This window comes from Podarcis raffonei, chromosome 14, assembly GCF_027172205.1.
Source record: "Podarcis raffonei isolate rPodRaf1 chromosome 14, rPodRaf1.pri, whole genome shotgun sequence".
In the NCBI taxonomy this organism is placed as follows: domain Eukaryota; kingdom Metazoa; phylum Chordata; class Lepidosauria; order Squamata; family Lacertidae; genus Podarcis; species Podarcis raffonei.
The window spans coordinates 23,922,614-23,943,854 of record NC_070615.1 but is presented as its reverse complement, the minus strand read 5'-3'; the positions used below and the strand labels follow the sequence as shown (position 1 = coordinate 23,943,854).

At 47.6% G+C, this 21,241-nt stretch overlaps 2 protein-coding genes across 6 annotated transcripts in view; one reads left to right on the top strand and one right to left on the bottom strand.

Moving 5' to 3' along the window:
* The window catches only part of CHD2 (chromodomain helicase DNA binding protein 2), a 65,289-nt gene extending 53,497 nt beyond the window's left edge, over window positions 1-11,792 (top strand). For 3 of the 4 annotated variants that reach the window (XM_053365713.1, XM_053365711.1, XM_053365710.1), the window contains 10 exons: window positions 776-926; window positions 1,905-2,027; window positions 2,520-2,648; window positions 4,023-4,163; window positions 4,378-4,512; window positions 5,020-5,198; window positions 6,554-6,653; window positions 8,131-8,344; window positions 9,392-9,641; window positions 10,878-11,792. In XM_053365713.1, coding sequence (XP_053221688.1) covers window positions 776-926; window positions 1,905-2,027; window positions 2,520-2,648; window positions 4,023-4,163; window positions 4,378-4,512; window positions 5,020-5,198; window positions 6,554-6,653; window positions 8,131-8,344; window positions 9,392-9,641; window positions 10,878-11,211 — 1,756 coding nt within the window. In that variant the 3' untranslated portion in view covers window positions 11,212-11,792. The remainder of the gene's footprint in view (window positions 1-775; window positions 927-1,904; window positions 2,028-2,519; window positions 2,649-4,022; window positions 4,164-4,377; window positions 4,513-5,019; window positions 5,199-6,553; window positions 6,654-8,130; window positions 8,345-9,391; window positions 9,642-10,877) is intronic. The other variant, XM_053365714.1, reaches the window with a different exon arrangement.
* A 7,883-nt stretch (window positions 11,793-19,675) lies between these two features.
* Window positions 19,676-21,241, bottom strand: part of RGMA (repulsive guidance molecule BMP co-receptor a) — a 32,306-nt gene continuing 30,740 nt past the window's right edge. For both annotated transcript variants that reach the window (XM_053364419.1, XM_053364420.1), the window contains one exon: window positions 19,676-20,870. In XM_053364419.1, the coding sequence (XP_053220394.1) occupies window positions 20,160-20,870 (711 nt within the window). In that variant the 3' untranslated portion in view covers window positions 19,676-20,159. The remainder of the gene's footprint in view (window positions 20,871-21,241) is intronic.

The window sequence follows — 21,241 nt, the reverse complement described above, 5'->3', positions numbered from 1 at the left end:
TGGCCTGACTTTCAGCTGCTTTCCAGATTGCAGCTTTGGTTAACCTGTAAATTAATGGGACTCATTGAGCTTCAGGCTCACTCCTTCATCTTCAGACTCCCAGCTTACTTTCCTTTCTTGAATGAGTTAGGCAGAAGAGAATATTCACAAGGGGGCCCTCAGCGGGTCCAGAATGGAGTCCTGCCTCTCAGAAGGGGTGTTCATCGTATGTTACATTCAAACCAGTGTACCATCTCTGGACATATCTAGTTGGGGTGCACAAACAGTTGTGCTGTGGACTCGTGGTTATTTGTATGTAACACTCAATGTATCTAGCTGTGTACACACCACAGTGGAGCTGTGCTCAACAAGTGTACACTCTTTTCACACACCAACACTTGTACATGTGTAGAGGAAGCTTGCACCTCAGTGTAATGGGTGAAGAAGCCTAAAACACTGGAAAGTTTAAGTGAGAAAGACACAAATTTGTGCCTTGTCTCTCTCTCCCTGTCCCCCTTCTGTTGCAGACCTTTAGAGGCATAGATAAATAACTCTGATGTGAAAAGTGAAGAGAGACAGTGTCGTTCAGTGGTTATAGTGTTGGACTTAGACCTGGCAGGCCTGTGTTCAAATCCCTACTCAGCCATGGGTGACCATAGGCCAGCCACCCTTAGCCTAGCTTACCTCACAGGGTTGTTGTGAAGATAAAATGGGGAAGGAGGAAAACCATATATACCATCTTGAGCCAAACAACAAAACCTCTTACCTGTTTTTCTGCTCTCCCATTAAATTGCAGGTTCTGCCTGACTTGCCGTGTGAAAGCTGCCCATTTTGATGTGGATTGGAGTGTGGAAGATGACTCTCACTTGTTGGTGGGAGTATATGAACATGGCTACGGGAACTGGGAGCTCATCAAATCAGACCCAGAGCTGAAATTGACCAACAAGGTACAAGAAACCTCACCTGCAGAGGGAGGCCTGGTTTGCATGTATAGCACTAAGCCACGGTTAGTTTAGCCAAAGAGTGGTTTGTTTGGCTGTGCAAACTCAGCCAACAGACTAACTGAGGTTTGTTTCCTCCCAGCCAAACCACAACGTGAAGCCACAATTTGCTGTTGGCTTACAAACTGTGACATGTTATGGCTATGGTTTAGTGTTATGTTTGAAACCATAGCCTTGCTTAACCATGGTTTGTTAGGCCACTCCCCCCTAGACGCTCACTAAGCTGTGGAGGCAAAGCTAGCTGGAAAACAAAAGCTTTGGAGAAACAAGATGCGCCTTGTTTTCAGGTCTGTGAACATGGTTTGTTGAACAAGCCATAGCTACAACAAACCATGGCACACTGTCATGTGTAAACGCAGGCAGTGCGTGTGTGTCTGCAGACAAGTGTTTGGCTTCCTCCAAAGACAATTCCAACCCTCCACTGAGCAACCAGGCTTAAATCAAAACAAGTAATAGCAATAATGGTGTAAAACAACATGTCTGGAACTCTGTTGTACTCAGGGAAACTGGGTATAAATTCTGTGGTTCAACTGGCAATGTATTTTGCTGTTGACTACACCCCGCAAAGCTCACGGAAATCTGGGCAGAAGAAAAGAAACGAGGAAATAGGAAGCGGAGGGAGGGTTTCTGATTGCTTTGATCCTGACATGGCATGAGCTTCTGTGCAGACCTGGCCATTTATTTATACTCTTAAAGAATGCTGCCTCCTAGAGCAGAAAACACTCCTCTAGTGTTTGGATTACTGATGGGTGTCCAATTCCCCCCCACTTTGAATTCTTAGTCCACTTCCCCATTTTCTTAGTTGTAGCTTTCTGTATCTTATAGTTGGAAAGTATATGGGGGGGGGGGCTCTTGCTGTCAGACCTTTGCTTTCGTTGATGCCCATGTCCTTAAAAACATTTCTCTCCCGCCCCTCCCCCCAAGATCCTTCCTGTTGAGACAGACAAGAAGCCTCAGGGGAAGCAGCTCCAGGCACGAGTCGACTACTTGCTGAAACTACTCAAGAAAGACATGGAGAAAAAGGACGGAACGAAAGAGGTGGAAGAGGTCAGTTCCACCATGGATGAATTGCAGCAGAAAAGGCAGAGTCACTAGACCAGGCCTTGTGCATTTCACACATCTGACTTGGCACTTCAGTAGTGCACAGGTCAGCTTTCTAGTCCCTGTGGAGGCAAATGCATGCTTTGGAAACATATGGATGGGGCTTTGCAAAATCTCTCAAACCAGAGTGAGGGCTGAATAGGACCCCCAGGTCTTTTAAAGCATCATACGCCAAGCCTGGTGCCTTCCAGTTTGGACCACAGGTCATCAGCCCCAGCCAGCACAACTGTGCTTCTGTTAACATCAGCATCATGCCGCCTAGGGCTGATGTGAGTCGTAGCCGGTCCAGAACTCACGAAGAGGGGGCACCAGGTTAGCAGAATGCGCCGTGCGCTACGAGGCTCTGCATCTCGGTCTGTGTGTCATCTGGGAGGGAGGCTTTCCTTGGGAAGTTGCAGTTCTCCTGCTCTTGACTGACTTCTTCTCCTCTCGCCTTAGACCAAGGCGAAAAAGAGGAAGCCCCGCACAAAGAAGGAAAACAAGTCTCTCAAAGGGAGAGATGAGCATGGGAATGAGGTCTCCTCTCCTCGACACTCAGACAACCCCTCAGAAGAAGGAGAGGTCAAGGTAAGCCCAGTTTGGCAGGTCTCCTGTGATTTCACATGCCCACCTGTGTAATATCTGATGTGCAGATTCTATTGTGTTGAATAATATATACAGCTGGCAGATGAAGAATTGGAAATTCTTTTTTTTGTCCGTCCCGCCCCCCCATTTTCTTTTTTCCCTCTCTGTGGTGTAGTGTGTAGGGAGTCAGTGTGGTGTAGTGGTTAAGAGCGGTAGATTCGTAATCTGGGGAACCGGGTTCATGTCTCCGCTCCTCCACATGCAGCTGCTGGGTGACCTTGGGCTAGTCACACTTCTCTGAAGTCTCTCAGCCTCACTCACCTCATAGAGTGTTTGTTGTGGGGGAGGAAGGGAAAGGAGAATGTTAGCCGCTTTGAGACTCCTTCAAATCCAAACTCCTCCTCCTCCTCCCCTTCTTCTTCTTCTTCTTCTTTCTTTCTTTCTCTCTCTCTCTCTCTCTCTCTCTCTCTCTCTCTCTCTCTCTCCTTTTCTGGCCTGTGTTTTTATTTAGATAAGCTTTTTAGCTTTGATAAAACAAGTATTTGATATTTTTGTATTCCTTTTAAAATTTATCCCTCCCCCCAAAAAAAAAAATTCCACCAGGAGCTGGTGGCTAAGATTTTGTTTCCCAGATGCCTCACCTCAGGCACAGTCCGCAGAGCCCCTTCCCCTGTTCAGCTTCTGTAGTCTTTCTCCGCTCCCCACAAAGACAGCTTTGAAAACCAGTTTTTTTTAAAAACAACAACAAACAAACCCATAATAGCCTCATGTGGCATAACATTAGCCTCATGTGGATGATCCATGCCATTGCTGTTCTGTTCACATTATGGCTTGTATAGACTATAAATTGGCCCTTCAGATGTTTTGGACTACAACTTCCATCATCCATAGGCAGAGGTGTTAAGGATTCATTCCAGCTAGGTAAAAGCACTTAAGGGCTGGTGAGGAAGAGAAGGTAGAAGAAGAAGAAGAAGAAGAGTTTGGATTTGATATCCTGCCTTTCACTCCCTTTAAGGAGTCTCAAAGCGGCTAACATTCTCCTTTCCCTTCCTCCCCCACAACAAACACTCTGTGAGGTGAGTGGGGCTGAGAGACTTCAAAGAAGTGTGACTGGCCCAAGGTCACCCAGCAACTGCATGTGGAGGAGCGGAGACGCGAACCCAGTTCCCCAGATTACGAGTCCACCGTTCTTAACCACTACACCATACTGGCTCTGGTAGGATAGAGGAGGGGCCTGGATAGAGTCACTAGGGCCCGATACAGAGGCGCAGGGGACGAAATTCACCACCACCTAACCTGCAATCCCTCAGCCCTGAAATAAATGAAATAGGTTTGATTTTTTTCCCCTCCCCTTCCTGCTTTCCCCCTTTCCTACAGGAGGATGGCTTAGATGGCAGCCCTGTGAGAAAGAAGCAGAAGAAGAAAGAGGACAAAGAAAACAAGATAAAACAGACGGCAAGCAAGAAAGAAAAGGAAGAGGAGAAAGAGAGGAGGAAGACAAAGGGCAAAAGAGAAAAGGTAACGGAGATTGTCTTGCCGCACAAGGAAAAGTCACATAGGAATCAGTTTAGCAACCCTGGGAGAGATACTGAGTAATAATTTCTCACGCAGAACTGTATCAGGAACTGCCTTCTGTGGCTTCAGCCTGGCCTCATCTCTCTCCTGTGCGAAATTGCTGCAAATTCCGTGTTTTGTTTTTATGTTTGCCATGCCTCGTTTTGTCTTTTTACAGGCCAAAGGCAGCGATGCCAAATCTGCAGGCAAAGGGAAGAGATCTCAGGGCCCCGTCCACATTACAGCTGGGAGTGAGCCCATCCCCATCGGAGAAGAGGAAGAGGATGACTTGGACCAGGAAACCTTCAGCATAGTAAGCATTTCCTCATGGGGTCAGAGGGGAAGGGGTCCCATTCGTCATTCCAGCCCCATGAGGTTTAGACTAGTTGATCTCTTGCATCTTTGGGCTTCAGAATTTTTGCAGCTACTTTATTCAAGTCAGCAGCATGTACCTTTTCATTCATTCATTTAGAAGCATTTTATATACGGCTTTGTATTTCAAGAAACCCTTAAGCAGGGCACAGTAGGCAGTGGTATGAGCAGGTTGGGTTTATGGCGGGTGGTTTGGACTACAACTCCCAGCATGCATTGGTCAGGGCTGATGGGAGCTGTAGTTCAAAACATCTGGAGAGCACCAGCTGTGGAAAATGTTGAAAAGGCAGAATGAATGCTGGAAGTTCTGTCCCATATGTGGTGGCATGAGCACAAATAATCCCGAATTCACAATTTTCAAAAGATGGCTGGGGCCGCCCCCTGTAGGAAGGCGGTAAATAATCCTCAATAACGTGTAGCTTTGCTCTCTCTGCTGCTCCCCTCCCAGTGCAAAGAGCGGATGAGGCCTGTCAAAAAGGCTTTGAAGCAGCTGGACAAGCCAGACAAGGGCCTGACGGTGCAGGAGCAGCTGGAGCACACGCGCAGCTGCCTGCTGAAGATCGGAGACCGCATCTCAGAGTGCCTGAAAGCCTACTCAGACCAGGAGCTCATCAAGCTCTGGAGAAGGTAACTAGCTCCACCTACCCGCCTGCCTTCCTGCCTGTCAGGCCTTCCACTGCGCTCTCACACTGGTTAGCTACTGAGGTATGGTTTAAGGAAGCTGGCTTGGTCCACCTAGCTGTATATTGTCTACCCTGACTGGCAGCGGGTCTTCAAGGAACCCCTGCTCCTCATGCAGAAGGTCTCAGGTTTGATCCCTTGGAGATCTGCCGGTCCGTATGGACCATAGATCTGACCTGGTATGAGGTAGCTTCTTCGGTCCCTATACCTTTGGGGGAAAGAGCATCCAATTTGTGTGCAGAAATCCCCAGGTACAATCCCCAGCTATTCCTGGTAGGGCTTGGAAAGGCTGCCTCTCTAAAACCCTGGAGAGCTGCTGCCGGTCATTGTAGACCATATTCAGGTAGAAGGATCAGTGGTCTGCTTCTTTTATAAAGAAGCTTCCTGTTCATTTCATTTATTAGACTTATTAGTTGCTCGTCACCTGAAGGCCTCCAAGCAACTTAACAGCAAGGACAAGATATACAACGCACCCTGTGCTGTAAGCTACCCTGGCAGAAATGTAATATAGGGAGTGCAAAATGTAGGAAGTTACCTTATACCGAGTAAGACCATTGGTCCATCTAGCTCAGCATCATTTTCTCTGATTGGCAGCAGCTCTCCAGGGTTTCAGGCAGGGGGCATCGTGTCCCTACGTAGAGATGCTGGGCATTGAATCGGGGACCGTCTGCATGCAAAACAGATGCTCTCCCACTGAGCTTTTACATTGCAAAATATGTTGCAAAATAACGGTTGCTTTGGCTTAGAATTTAGATTTAGGGGTTTTTTTAAATGAAAGAGTTAATGATACCAGAGTTTAGACAGTAAAAGCATGTGTTGTAAAACAGCTAATAAAATGGAGTAAAAAAACAAACATCAGGGAAAGGCAGGGTAGGAAATCAAGAAGAAATAGGTTTAAAAATGTTTAACGTTCTGGAATATTTTTGGAGCTTTAATAAAAATGATTGGGGGCGGGAAGAATTTAGATTTAGTTTTATAAGAATAAAAACTATAACATTACTGCCACACACAGCACGGCAGGCTGGATTTCTTGGGTTATATTTGATTTGACGTTCTGCATGGCTCAGGCCTTGAATGTAGAAAGTAATCCCAAAGAGAAGAGATGCCTCCTGAGCATATGCAGAGTGTGCCTCTTCAGTCTCAGCTGGGTGATCTCCAGATAGACTGCATTCAGGTGGAATCAAGGGATGGGGTCTCATCCGGGCTAGACTGATAGAGGAAAAGGGTAAGCAAATTGCTGTTCTGTCAGTTCGCTAAAGGGGGGGAAATGAAAAAAATGAAATCCATTCGCCTCCTTCCAGGAACCTGTGGATATTTGTGTCCAAGTTCACAGAATTTGACGCGAGAAAGTTGCACAAGTTGTACAAGATGGCTCACAAGAAGCGGTCGCAGGATGAGGAGGTGAGTCTGAAAAGCAGAGAGGAGTAGGAGTGGGGGGTGGGTGGGAGAGAGAGAGAGAGAGAGCACGCTAGGCTCTTGTCACTGAAAGGCAGGATACAAATCTAATTTTTTAAAAAAATAAGCAAAGGAGATTTGTCCTGTAGAACAGGCTTTGCCAAGCTGGTGTTTTCAAGACGTTTTGAAGTACAACTCTGGACAGCTACCTCTGTGATGCTGGGGCTGATGGGAGTTGTGGTCTAAAACATCTGGAGGGGACACCAGGTTGGTGAAGGCTGCTGTAGAAAATAGGCGGTGCCCTTGAGATCCCTTCCACCTCTGTAGTTCTGTGATTCTGTGATGCACCCTTAGAAACCAGAAGGAGCCTGGGCAAAGCTTTCTTGATTTGGTCTGCAGATGTACAGTATTCTCTTTTGCTTCCAGACACACTCTGCATCTTTTGCATGGGCTAGCTGGGAGTCAGAAGGCTCAGTAAGGAGACTATAGAGCCAGAAGAGGGCTGGAGCAATGGTCCTGCAAGGAAAAGTTGCAGTTTTGGGGAGGTCGTTTGTTTGCTTTGATAAATAAGGGGAGATATGATGGATAAGAGGTATATAAAGCTATGCGTGGTTTAGAGCAGTGGGTCCACAAGTGAGTCACCAGGCCGTGTTGGATTCATCAGCGAACACAGATGGCGTGCTTACCTGCCCATGAATAAAAACTCTGAATAACTTTGTTAAGTACTATAACAATTTCAATGAAGTCCAGATTGATAGGGACGTTAAGTAAACTTTTTGCTTGGAGGCCTCAAGTAATGGCAAAAATAGGCAAACCAGCAGTTAAAATGCACCAGATTGATGGATGCCGAAGATGCAAAGTTCAACATTCACGTGACAATCGAATCAATGGGTCGCCATTCTGAGTAAATTTGGACCAGCAGCTCACCGTACTAAAAAAAGGTTGGGATCCTCTGGTGTGGAGGGACAGTGAGCAGAGGAATGTTTTTCACCTTTTCTCGTAATACTAGAGCTCCATTGAAGCTGAATGTTGGGAGTTTCAGGACAGACAGAAGAAAGGACTTCCTCATTCAGCAGCATAGTTAAACTGTGGAACTCACTCCTACAGGAGGCAGATTAGCCACCAACTTGGACGGATTGGGCAAATGTGTGGGTTATCAATGGCTACTAGCAACGATGGCTATGCTCTGCCTCCGCAGTCAGGCCTTATGCCTCAATACTAGTCTCGGGCTCACAGGAGGGGAGATCTACTATTGCACTGAAGTCCAGCTTTGAGGCTTCCTGTGGAGGCCTCTGGTTGGCTGCTGTGAGAACTGGATGCTGTGCTAGAAGGGCCCCTGGCCTGATCCAGTTCAGGCTCTTCCTGTGTTCTCACAACAAGATTTGTGTGGGAAGGGCCCATTCGCGCTGTCCTCAGGTGACTCAGTCAGTGCCAGGAGCCTTTTATTGTGAATTAACTGCCCCCCTCCCCTTGTCACCCTCAGCAGGAACAGAGGAAAAGGGAGGAGGCCCTGGGAGGCAAGAAACCGTTTCGGTCGGAGGCATCCGGGTCCGGCCGAGATTCCGTGATGTCTCAGATACCTCATGGACCTCATGCTCAGAAGCTCCACCAGCCTCCGACATCGCATCCTTCCCAAATGCACGGGCACCAGAGGGAGAACTACAACAACCCAAACAAGAGGCATTTCAGCAGTGCAGGTCAGAGACCAAGCAGGAGCCCACAAAGAGCCTCCTCTCCTTATTCCTCTAGGTAGAACTTCTCCCTCCCTCCAGATTGAATGGATGGCCATTGCTCCCCAACCTGGCTTCTTCCAGATGTTGCTCAAGTCCTGTCAGCCCCAGCCAGTATGGCCAGTTAACAGGGAGGATCCATCAACCTCCAGGCTGGACTACTAGAATGCACTCTATGTGGGTCAGCCCTTGAAGGCAGTCTGGAAATTGCAACTAGTGCAAAATACCGTGGCAAGAATGCTGGTAGGGGCAGGAGGCTCTGAGCTTATCATTGTCCTTTTAAATTTTTTTGCCTCAAGATGCCTTCAGGAATCTTTTATTGTAAAAAAATGGCATTTCAGAAATTGTGTTTATTTAGCTGTATATCGCTTAAGGGAGCGGGTGGTGCTGTGGTATAAACCCCTGAGCCTCTTGGGCTTGCCGATCAGAAGGTCGGCAGTTCTAATCTGTGTAAAGGGGTGAGCTCCCGTTGCTCTGTCCCAGCTCCTGCCATCCAAGCAGTTCAAAAGCACGCCAGAGCAAGTAGATAAATAGGTACCGCTGTGGTGAGAAAGTAAACAGCATTTCCATGCGCTCTGGTTTCCGTCATGGTGTTCCGTTGCACCAGATGCAGTTTAGCCATGCTGGCCACGTGACCTGGAAAGGTGTCTGTGGACAAATGCCAGCTCCCTCGGCCTGAAAGTGAGATGAGCACCGCAACCCCATAGTCGCCTTTGACTGGACTTAACCATCCAGGGGTCCTTTACCTGTAACCTTATACCACTCAATGAAAAACAAGGCTTATAAGTGCTTCACAAAGTATTAAACCCTATTATACATTTTGGCTTAAGGGTTTGTACGGAGGGACAGGCAGGCTTTGTACAGTCCATTGTGACAATGCCCAGGACTGATCTGTTCGTGGAGGACCCCCTCCGCGCGCATCAGCTTCCAGGGACCCCTAGGGATCCTGTCCTTCCCATTCAAGGACGTTTCGTGAAACTGAGTTGAGCCTTCCCCTCCCTTCCGTTTGTGCAGACCGAGGTGACTGGCAGAGAGACCGCAAATTCAGCTATGGCGGCAACAGCAACCAAGTGTGGGGCGGAGAACGGCATCATCAGTATGAACCGCATTGGTACAAAGAGCACCACTACGGAGACCGCCGGCCGCGTGGTGAGCCTCGTGGTGAACCTCGCAACTACCGGCTGAACAACCCAAGCCGCAAGCGGCCGTATGAGCAGTACAACAGTGACCGAGATCACCGGGGCCACAGGGACTATTACGACAGGTGAGCCACCAGCAGCAGAACTTGGTCGGGTAGCCGATTCCCTGCACTCAGCAACCAGGCCTCTCCAGCTCTGCCCTGAGCTGTTTCATGTCCTCCTCGCCCCCAGGACTCGCCACTAGGTGGAGGCCTGGCTTTGTTGAATGAGGTGACAACTTAATTTCTAGCCAGGCCCCAGCATCGAGCAGCGACGTCAAAGTATTCCAACAAAAATGGGAGAAGCGGGAGTGGAGATGGCCAATGTTGGCTTATTCATCCCACGTTCAGGACTGAAATCAATCCAGTAAATGCAATCTGTATTCACTGTTGTTTTTGTTTTCAGTTCACAAACCATACGCAGTTGATTAGTAGTAGTAGGAACAGTTTTGTTTAGCTGTAAGCCAAAACAGAGAAAAAAGACAGATTTGAGCCACAAGCTTGGCTCTTAATTTCCTGTCAGCCAGTGCAGTAGAGAAACATACAAGGTAACATTGTTTTCCTTGTCCGTCTGCAAAAAGCACATGCACTCACTTGGTGGAACAACACGCCCACCCCGGTTGCTAAAGACAAACATTAGATTACTCCCCCCCCCTTTATGCACTGCATTTCCTTTGCATTGAAACGAGCAGGGTGGAATAACGTCATGACGATGGAATGCATTTGCATAATTAATTATGTTAGTCGTGTGATTTCACCACAGTCAGACAAATGACATGGTTCTGGGCAGAAGACGACTTGCAGTGGACTGGAAGCAGTGCCGCATGTAGACCAGCAATAGGATGATCTCCTGCTCTCAGCTTCCTCCTGTCAATTACTGTGTCTTGAGGAACTCGGGATGGGGGGAGCCAGTCAGAACACCATTACAGAGTGAGGCCAACAGAGGTCGGGGGAAGGCAACTTTCCCTTAAGACTGGCTGGAACTCTAAATGTTCTCTTGATTATTTGAATGGGTTGGACATAGTCTTGTTTCGGTAGACATGGAGCCCTGCACTTCCCAAAAAGAGGCGAGGGAAGAGCTAGTTGGGGACTAGGGGACTGCTTTCTCCCATACAAACTGCCCCAGGTCACTATGGTCTGCAGGTGGGTCATTGCATGCAGACATGGGCCTGTGATTTGCTTCTCTCCAAACAAACCATGTTGAGAAACCAACCTGGTGCCCTGATGGCCTATGGCTCCCACCAGCCCCGGCCATCTGGGAATGGGATGTTTCCTCAGTCCCCACTTCTGAGCCGACTGCTCTCTGTGTTTGCTTCTGCCTAGGCATCACCATGATTCGAAGAGACGGAGATCAGACGAGTTCCGGTCTCAGAATTACCACCAGCAGGACTTCAGGAGGATGCCTGACCATAGGCCTTCCATGGGCTACCATGGCCAGGGTCCCTCAGACCATTACCGGCCTTTCCACCTGGACAAATCGCCGGATTACAAACAGCTTCTCCCCCCTCCTCACTCCCAAGTCTCGGACCCTCGCTCCCCACCCTCACAGAAATCCCCACATGACACCAAGTCCCCTCTAGATCACCGGTCACCCCTAGACAGGTCATTAGAACAAAAGAACAATCCAGATTATAACTGGAGCAGCCGGAAAACTTAGATTTCATGGTTGGGAGATCAGGCGAGAACCTCATCTGAGGTAATTTGGCCTGAGGTAAAATGGCAGCTGCTGTGGTTTGTAACCAGAGACTCTGAACCTGCTGCTGTTGGGTCCTACATTTGCAGAAGGATCATAAGAGCTGGACCAATCGTGGGGGGGTTGCCTGGATTTCTGCCCCAATCTCTCCTCACATAATCCTGCTGGCCAAATGTTTGGGGAGTTGACTTCCCTTCACTCGAGTGACCTGTTGCGGGGAAAAGGCCAGGCCCAGCCTGGGTTTTTGTTTTGTTTTCTGTGTCTCGCGGCCTAACTGGTATCCCATGGACATTTCATGGAACTTGAATCGATGGCTGCCTGAGGCACAGACGGAGGAAGGAGACCTGTATGGCCTCGCTATGGAGATCCAAGTCATTGGCTGGGATGGAGAATGGGAATGGAGGTGCTGGCCTGTGTGGGTTTGCCCCTCTTGAACGGTGGAGGTTTGGCATAGGGGTGAGGGATGGGTTGGGGGGGAACAAGTCCTGAGGTGGCTGGCGCAGCCTTTCAGTAACAGGACCTGAACATCTCCAACTGTAGGTGCCCGAGACTTGCACATATATATATATATGCAAGTCTTGCACATATATATAGATTATATGCAAGTCTTGCACACAGACACACACACACACACACACACACACACACACACACACACATGCAAGTCTTGCACATATATATATATATATGCAAGTCTCTGGCTCCTACAGTTGGAGATGTTCAGGTCCTGTTACTGAAAGGCTACACCATTCATCTCAGGACTTGCTCCTCCCCACTCCTCCCTCACCCCTATGCCAAACCTCCACCATTCAACAGGAGCAAACCCACAGGTGCCCAAGCCTTGCAGGACTTTAACATCTCCAACTGTAGGTGCCCGAGACTTGCATATAGTCTCAGGCACCTACAGTTGGAGATGTTCAGGTCCTGTTACTGAAACACCAGGGCTTGGGGGGGGGGGAAATGCACTCCCCCACTGTAGGTTGATTCTCATTTCTCGTTTTCCCAGGAAAGAACATTAACTGCACATGTTAGAATCTGTATTGTCTGCTGTGTGCCAGGATTGAGGAAGTAGCGCTGGGTTTGGATCCCAGTTTGGATGAATTCTTGATGGATTTGGGAATGGGGGAGGAATATTATTTTTGGGGTCCATTCCCAACATCTGCATGGCAGTATTGTCCCCCACCCATTTTCTCCAATATCTACAGGCTGGAAGGACTAAGCTGTGGATTTCTGAGGGGGAGGGAGAAACAGAACATTACCCCACCGGCTAAAAGAAAAACAACAACAGCCACAACCAGTTATTGATAATTAATTTATATTTGTGACAAAAAGAATTGCCACTGTCCTAGTGATTTCTGATGTAAATATGTTTGTTTATAGAGTATGTATTAAAAAATTTTTCCTACATTGTAGGCTGTACTTTGGATTCTTGTATATTAAAATGTGACATGGACATTTTCAGAAATCGGACTGACTGCTTGTTTTCTGTTTGCTACCGCCGCGCGATGACTTCCTTGTGTCGGTTTGTTGGATGGTTTTGAGGTTTGGCTTATCTGGACTGATTCCAGGCTACAGCAGACATGTCCAAACACACTCTCACATGCAGTCCTGCATGTGCAGGCACACGTTCTCACACACATACTTTCTCTCACCCATGAAGCACTTGGCGAGGGGGAGAATGCTCTGTTTCCTCGAGTTCCTTGGATGAAAGGCAGGATATAAATCTTGGTCTTCCCTGCTACTTCCTGTGCAGAAAATGCAGGACATTTTTCTGGATGAACCCACCAAGTAGGCACACGTTTTCCAAAATGAGGCTCACCACTTCATTGAAAACCTCATTTTATGTGCACATGTAACAGCGGGATGATGAGCGAAGGGTATCCTGCCTTCCAGAATCTTAAAAAAATGCTCCTTAAATCGTTTGTCAGATGCTCAAGCTCCAAGCTGCAGAATATTCTTGAATCTGACCTTTTCATCAGATCCTGCACCAACTCACCATCTGTGTTGCAAGCACTACATCTGTATAAAGCTTGCCTGACAAATGACCTTGCATGGGTGTTGTCTCCTGGCTAGTACCTGAGCAAAGTGGCTCAGTTCCCAGGTGCTGAAGAGGCCTGTACATAAATACACTGCAATTCATTAGATCAGGATGGAGAACCTCGTCTGAATGGGCAACTTTAGGCCCCAAGTTTGGCCTCCAAGTCTATATATGGCCCTCAGGATTCTCTGAAGCACGCGCGCACACACACACACACACAAATTCACCTTGCTTTGCACTTTCCTGGTTTAATTTTTTTTTTTTTTTGGCCTGGCTGGCCTGTGTGCTTGAATTCTCACACAACTTTTTGCCTGCCTGGATTGAGGCTAGAGAATTGTGGCCCTCAGACTGAAAAACCGCTTGGATGACTTCATGGGGTCAGCCAAAAATGCGATAAATGAATCCATTGACGTAGAAGACAACAGCTATAACATGATGGCATGTTGTACGTATACTTATGGCAATATTTTAGAATCTTGAGTTTTAGTTTCCATATTTGTGGGCATTGGCTACCAGGCTTCCATTAAACTCTTTCACTGAAGGTTTTCAAGCAGAGGTTGGATAGCCTTCTGTCAGGGATCCTTGAGCTGTGATTCCTTCTTTGCAAGGGGTTGGACTCAATGACCTTTGAGGTCATTTCCAACTCTACAATTCTGTGATTCTATGCTTTCATGCATCAATCATTTCTTCAGATAACATGAAATGTCACCCTGCATTGACAAGTATATGTAGGTTTAGAAAGGGGCAGACATTAGCAGCTTGGAGGGGAAGGGAATGCCTTAGGAGTTGGCTCTTTCTGGCTAGAGCTGTCACTTTTTGGCACATCACTTTTTGTAACAGAGACTTTAAGGTTTAGTGACAGGATGTTGGACAAGATGGGTCTTTGGCCTGCTCCAACAGGACTCCTGTTAAGTGACAGTGGAGCAGCGCTCAGCGGGATAGGATGCCTTGAGTACATCCTGTCAGCCCTGGTCTCCAGCCCAGTGCATTTTACGGAACACACACCTCTGACTTCTGTCCCTTGGGCAGTTGTACATAGCACAACAGATGGGGGAAGTCCACCCCCAGCTAGCTGGCTTTCTGCCTTCAGAAACAGTTTTGTTTGGTTGTTGGTTGGGCTTGTTTTCTTGGAAACCTGGCTTTGTTGAGACCAAAAGGGATTTACTGGCCTTGCCCTGTTGCTCAACTCTCACAGGTGCTTAACTTGCCTGGCTGCTTCCCGCCTTCTGTGAAGCTTCCTCCACTGGGGCTCTGCCTTACACCCTGGGATTCCTCAGAGTTGAGTAAGAGCAGAAATAAATGCATTTCCATGCAGCAGGTCATTCATGGCGAGAGGACAGGAGGAGAGAGCCTAACAAAGGATTTTCCACACCTGTAAGCACTGGAACCAGGAGTGAAATTTCACAGCTGAGACGTGTTCCCCATAGAGACAGATTTTATAATGGAAACACTGACTCAGCCATTTATTCCAAGAGTCTTGGCAAGGGCGAGCAGTCTGGTTTCGCACGGAGGCCCAGAACTGGAAGAGAAGGGGGGTATTCAAGGAGGGAGAGTTCATCTGAAACCTGTTGGGTCTGTGGGAGGTATCAAACCCCTGCGTAGTTATTATGAGTGTGGATCGCACCCTTTTAGTTCCATAAATGCTCTATCTAGAAGTTTGGTCGTCTTGTGATAGATCTCCAAAGGTATACAATGGACACATTTCTCTAGAAACCCAGAACATACATAAGGAAAGCCCGTTAAGTTTTCTGGAATTCTGAAGTTTGTGGATGTTTATCGGAGGTGGCAGGCCTCTGCACACCAGATGCCAGGAATTGTAAGTGGGCAGAGCACTGTTGTGTTCATGTCTTCCTTCAGGGATTCCCAGAGGCATCTGGGGCTGATCACTGTACGAAGACGATGGACTGAAGGGGCTGCTGGCTTGAGCCAACAGCGGCCCTTGTATTTTTACAGTTCCTAGATCACACTTCAGCTGAAACATACTTGGCAAAAGTTCTAGAAATTTGACGGCCGCAACTCTAAAAACTCACTCAAAAGGAAGAGCTATGGGGTGGTTTTGTTTCGTACGAAGGGGTGGCGGGGAGGAATCAATGTTAGTTCCTTAATAATTTAGCTGGAAGTTTCAGTAAGCTGATTCACACAGAACACAGGTACAAGCTGCCTCTACATATACACGCTTGTGGGAAAAAGTGTATGTTTGTTGATCTGCACAGACCAGCTAGTAAGTACACAGGTACCCAAACTGTACACATGTGAGCATCTCTAGGGTTAGGACAGATTGGGAAGACATTTCAGTTCTTTAAGAGACCTCACACTGCCTGGGGCTGATGGGAGCAATAGCATAGAACATCCAAAGACCACTGGGTTGGGGGAAGTTAGGCTAAGCAGTTAATGAAAAGGAAAGGAAGGCACACGGTTTGCGACTTTTCTCACTCCTACAAAAAACTGCATCACAAGAAAGGAATTCACTGTCCATATGGTTGGGAAGAAAATGTTTTACTTGCACTTTTCATCAATAAATAATTTACAGTATTTACAGACAAAATTCTACACACAAACACAAAAGAAGCTGGGAAGGAAAAGGGTCAGTGGGGCTGGAATTGTGTCCCCCCCCACCCTTGTGTTTTTGTTTTTTAAAAAATCCATTGGGTTTTTATCGGCTTCACTTCACCTGCAAGCCAGAATGAGCCCTATAATGTAAACCAAAATAAAGTGCTTAAAAAAAATATTTTTTAACATTAGAGATATTCCTATAGTTGGAAAACCTTGTTGAACTTTTTGGACTGTGAGGTCAACTGGAGAGGAGGAGGAGGAACTGCAATGGCAATGAAGAAGGGTCATCGCTACCTAATTTGAAGACCTTACAAAGGCCATATACATTTAAAGCACTATGGTACCACTTTGGTCAGTCATGGCTTAACCCCAAGAATTTGGGGAGCTGTGGTCTGTTGAGAGGTATGAGGAGACACCCTAACTCCCTACCAGAGCTACCATTCTCAGATTGGTTTAACAATCAATCCCTCTTCCCAGGGAACTCTGGGAATTGTAGCTCTGTGAGGGAATGTGTGTTGAGGTCTCCTAACAACTCTGAGAACCCTTAACAAAATATGGCTTCTGGGATTCTTTGGGGGAAGCCACAACTGTTTTAACATGGTCATCACAGTGCTTTAAATGTATGGTGTGAACATGGCCTCCATTTTTCCAAGGAAGACAATTTTGAACTAAATATGGTGAAATGAAGCTTATGAGCCTCGTCTCCAATATTGCTCCTACTCAGAGTATGCCTGTTGAAATTAATGGACATGGCCAACTTGGGTCTATGAATTTCATTGAGTCTACTCTGAGTAGCACCCACAATTTTGAAACACAAGCAGCATTAGCTGTTGCGAGTTGCCAGTGGATTAGAATGAACCACCAAGGTGGTGAGCTCAACTTGCACACCAAGGACAGAGAAGCTATGGCCCTCCAGAGATTGTTGGGACTCCAACTTCCATCAGCCCTGACAGTTGACCATAACGGCTTGCAGGCTGATGGGACTTGAAGTCCAGCAACATCTGGAGGGGCAATACTTTGTAGCCCCTCTGGCTACAGTGAGCGCTTCTAGAGTACATGAAGGCCAAGTCCCACTTTTCAGCCTTAGCATCTCCCAATCTCCTCGTTCCTTCCACATGACTCCCAAGTTTGCACACTTCACAGCTCAAGTTGAGAGCTCCCAATTTCAAGATCAATGATGAAAGGAGGAGGAAAGGGCCATCGGTGAACAAACCATAGAATGAAACAGTCAACATGTATTTTTCTTTAAACCGTTCAGGAAGGGAAGGAAAAGAAAACTACACCCCTGTACAGTCACCAATGTGAGGGCACTCTATATATTAGAAGACACAATCCTATACATCAAATGGCTACTAAATTGTGTTCCTCTGCTGCTTTTTCAGTGTGGGCAGCAGAGATGCTGGTGGGTGGAAGTTCGACTGCTGGGCAAATTTCAATCGATCACCAAGTATTATGGGGGTAGCACCTTCCATGTGAGCTGGTTCCTCAAAGATGCTGCTCTTTGATAGCTTAATCCTCTGGTCCACTACAGGGGTCTCCTTGGGGCAGAGGAGATGCTGTAGCAAACAAATGAAAGAATTTGGGGTTATGAGCTCCATCTCTTTCCCACAGAGAAAGAGCTTCTGTATAGGAAACAGCACAACACCCACACGAAGGTTGCCACATGTGACATTTTGCATATATGCAAGTCACTGCGTGTACAAATAATGAAATACACAGGTGTGCAGTCACTGTGGAACAATGTCGATAGCTGTGTTTTATGGGTGTGCATCTTCTGGGCTTTGGGATGGTCCAAGGAGCACCTCAAGCTTGTCTTCCGTGGTTGACCTGCTGGCTGGACACATCTGGGAACTTCCACCACAAAACTGGCACGGCTGGTGCACAGATTGCATTTGACATGTACAATGTGGCCCTAAGTGAGGATGGGAAAAGTGGAAGAGGCTTGAAATGTCACACTGTGAGCTGCCAAAGAGAGTCAGGGGGCAGGGGATCCAAGCTGAAGATGCCATTTGCCTGGAATCTCTATCCAGGGTCAGTAAGAGTTTTCCTAGACACTCCCTGGCTTGGAAACTTCTATGCAGGAACACAAGGTGATCAGACACGAAGGAGAACAGGCATGCCAAACTGTTTAAGACTTTTCCAAAATACTGAGGCTTACTTTCCCTGCCCCCCAAAAAACCCAAATTAAAATAGAGGTATGGTTTGCTCTCAAACCTGAAAAGGTCAATATTTTGAATAGTGCTGTGCAGGAAAAAAAAACATTCCTGCATTTTATTTGACCCTTTTCTACCAATTAATGAGAAAGGGGGGGGGGAATCAAAAATTATCACAGAGAAGAAATACTTCTGATTAAATTCTCATGAGTTGAGTGCAGGGGTTTTTGTTGGGCTTCCCTTACTTTGGAGGTGGTTAAGGGTGCTTGTGAGTGACCTTTCTTTCATTCCACAAATCATCTCACCGGTGGTCTGTGCTCTGCAGCCTTCCTGGGTGCCTGCATTGTCAATCAAAGCCCAGGGGAAGACATCACAAGGCAACTCCTCCCTTGGGTTTTTTTCAGATCAGGATGCCCAGGCAGCCGGGGAGGCTGCAGAAAGGCTGGAGAATATTACTGGAAATAAAACAAAGACTACTCTTGGCCACTTTGCAACCATAAGTCCCAAATCTTGCACACACGGACTACTGAAGCACCCTGAGAATGAGGTATAAAAACTGAAGCATCTTTAGCAGGGGAAGAAAACAAAGAAAGCAAACTGGAGGACTGATATCAGCACAGCACTAGTTTAAAGTGATCAACGGCGAGACTTTACCCATTTTCTAAGGAATCTACTTCCTGAATTTCTCCAAACCCAGGAATGCAGAGATCCAGCAGGTAGCCTCCTCAGAGGGCTTCTCTTCAGCAGGAATTATGGATCATCTGATCACCACACCTGTGGCTCATGCATAAAGGAGGATTTCAGGGAGCAACTGCAATCTTCAAACATAGGCTTGGGAATCAAACTGGAGTGTAGGGAAAACAAGCACGCCTTTTTGGAACTCTGAAGGTTCTCGCCCCGGCTCCCGATGGCTTGGTGTGATTTGTTCTCTACAGCACAAAAACCCGAAGGAGGATTTTGGGTCACCTAAGCAAAGGACTTTGAAAGGAAGCAAGTTCTTGATGCCCATTTCTTGGACACCACGGTAGCCTTGGTTGTACCAAAAAGGAAGTGGCACTTTGGGCCACCAAAATACTGGCCTTGTTTTACCCCTCTGAAAGCACCAGAGGAGGATAGGTGGAAAGAGGAATTAGCAAATAGACAGCAATCCTTGAAGAAAAACAAAGATCTGAGCTGTAGGGAAGGCCTTCTAGAAAGGTAACGCTGGATCCACGTCAAAAAGCACAGCATCGTCCCACAATGCCTTCCCTATTGGAATTCAGTTCTTTCCGTTAAAAGGGACTATCATCCCCTTAAGGTTCCCCCATTGCTGGATGCTGAGAAGGTGGGAAGAAGCACGTTCTTAGAGACTGGGTCTCCTGTACACCATCCTTCTGGGGCCAGAGGAGGTGAAGGCTTAATGCTCATCCTTTTCCCCACCCACCTGTGCAAAGGCAGCTGCCAGCAGCTGCACACAAACAAGATCACAGAAACTGGGTGTGCACCCACAGCTGTTTGCACGTGCAATGGCAAGTCTCACATGTGTGAGGGTGTGAGCACGCGAGAGCCAGTTTGCCAAGAGCGTTCGGCACACCCCGGGAAAAGCAGGTGCATTGAACTAGAAGCCAGCTGTGGGGGAGAGAACACGACTCTTCTGCTGCCCATGCCTGACTAAGCTCTGCTCGCACATAACCCTTTGAACGGATCTTTCTTTCTTTCTTTCTTTCTTTCTTTCTTTCTTTCTTTCACCTCTGTTCAGTCATGATCCTGCAGTTCATTTCTGGAACTGGCAACTTGCCACTGCCTGTCTAAAAAAAAGCAGCAGCCTACTTTGACTTTTACACAAACGCCAATGTCACAATCACCACAACCATTTGTAGTACAGCAAACATGGAGGGATCGGGGTGGGGGGACAGTGAGAAGCCTCCCATTATCCTTTCCTATCAGAGGAGGAAGGTAACAAGAGCAGGGGTCAACCACAAGTTCAGAACTCTTTAACATAAAAGGAGGCCTTCACTTGGAAAGAAGGTTCAAACCTATTCGATCAATTGCTTTTTCTGGGGGTTTTTCCCCCTGGAGAAAAAGCAGTCACTAAAACTGTTCGCTCTCAGCTGGCTCAGCCTCTTAGTTACCCAGTACAATTGTTCTCTTGTTTTCCCCGACTCAGGAGGTCTGCCACAGATGACGGCCTATAGGAAAACAGCTGTCCACTGGCTCAAGCATGCCAACACCCCCAGAAAAAGGAGAAGTGTGGGAGGCTCCAAGGGGGCCGTATTGCCTGTCTCCAAGTCTCGTGTCCGTTCGTAGAGGTGCAATTTGTCTTTGTTGGAGTGCAGCATTTTGACGTCTTCAAAGGCATAGTAAGCAGCAAGGGTAAAGTTGACGTCGCCCGTCGTCAAGAGGTCGAAGACACAGGACTGGAAGTATAAGTCCTCCACCGGAAGCTTCTCCCGGCACTTTGCTGTGGCTGTCTCATAGGTGAAATGCTCTGGCGGAGACGGAGAGCTTGCCCCTTTCTGGCGAGCCCGGTTCTCTGTGGTCTGCGCGGTCGAACGGAAGGCCTGGAAGTCTATCTGCTGGTTAAGCGGGCAACCCCAGAGACAGAGGTAGAGGCCCTGGTTGTCTCCGTCTTCAACCGCTTTCACCACCTCTTCGGGCATCCTCACAGCAAAGGTGAGGTAGCGGCCCACCTGCCTCACCACAATGGTAGTGCCAATATACTTGGCCTGGATCTCAATGTGTTGGCCGGACACCTTCTCAGTGATCTTCAGGCTGTTGGCGCCATGCTTGTCGCCACCGTTCTTGGAGCCATCGGCAAAGGCCGCCGGGAGTTCATCCGTTTCGGCCTGGTAGACTTTCTGCTCCACGCATTCTTGGAAGCTCTTGAAAATTATGGTGAGCTAAATAGGGAAGAAAGGTTGGAGGGTGGGGAGAGAGATGGTATGAAAAGGGAGAGTTACAGAGATTGGTAAGAGCTCATTGATCCAACCATAGCCACTCATACACTTCTGTCCCTTCAGTGGAGGGGTGGCTAACTTGCCCCCCAGTCCCAGCCAGCATGGCCAATGGCTGGGGATGATGGGACCTGTAGTCCCAGAACTCCCTAGGGAAAGGGGATTGATTGTTAATCCTCTCTAGGAATTGTAGCTCGGCAGGGGAGGGGAGAGAACAGCTCTCAGCACCCTTAACAAACCACAGCTCCCAGAATCCCTTGCAGGGATAACGTGATATCCCAGTGCTTTAAATACATGGTGTGACCAGCGTTAGAAAC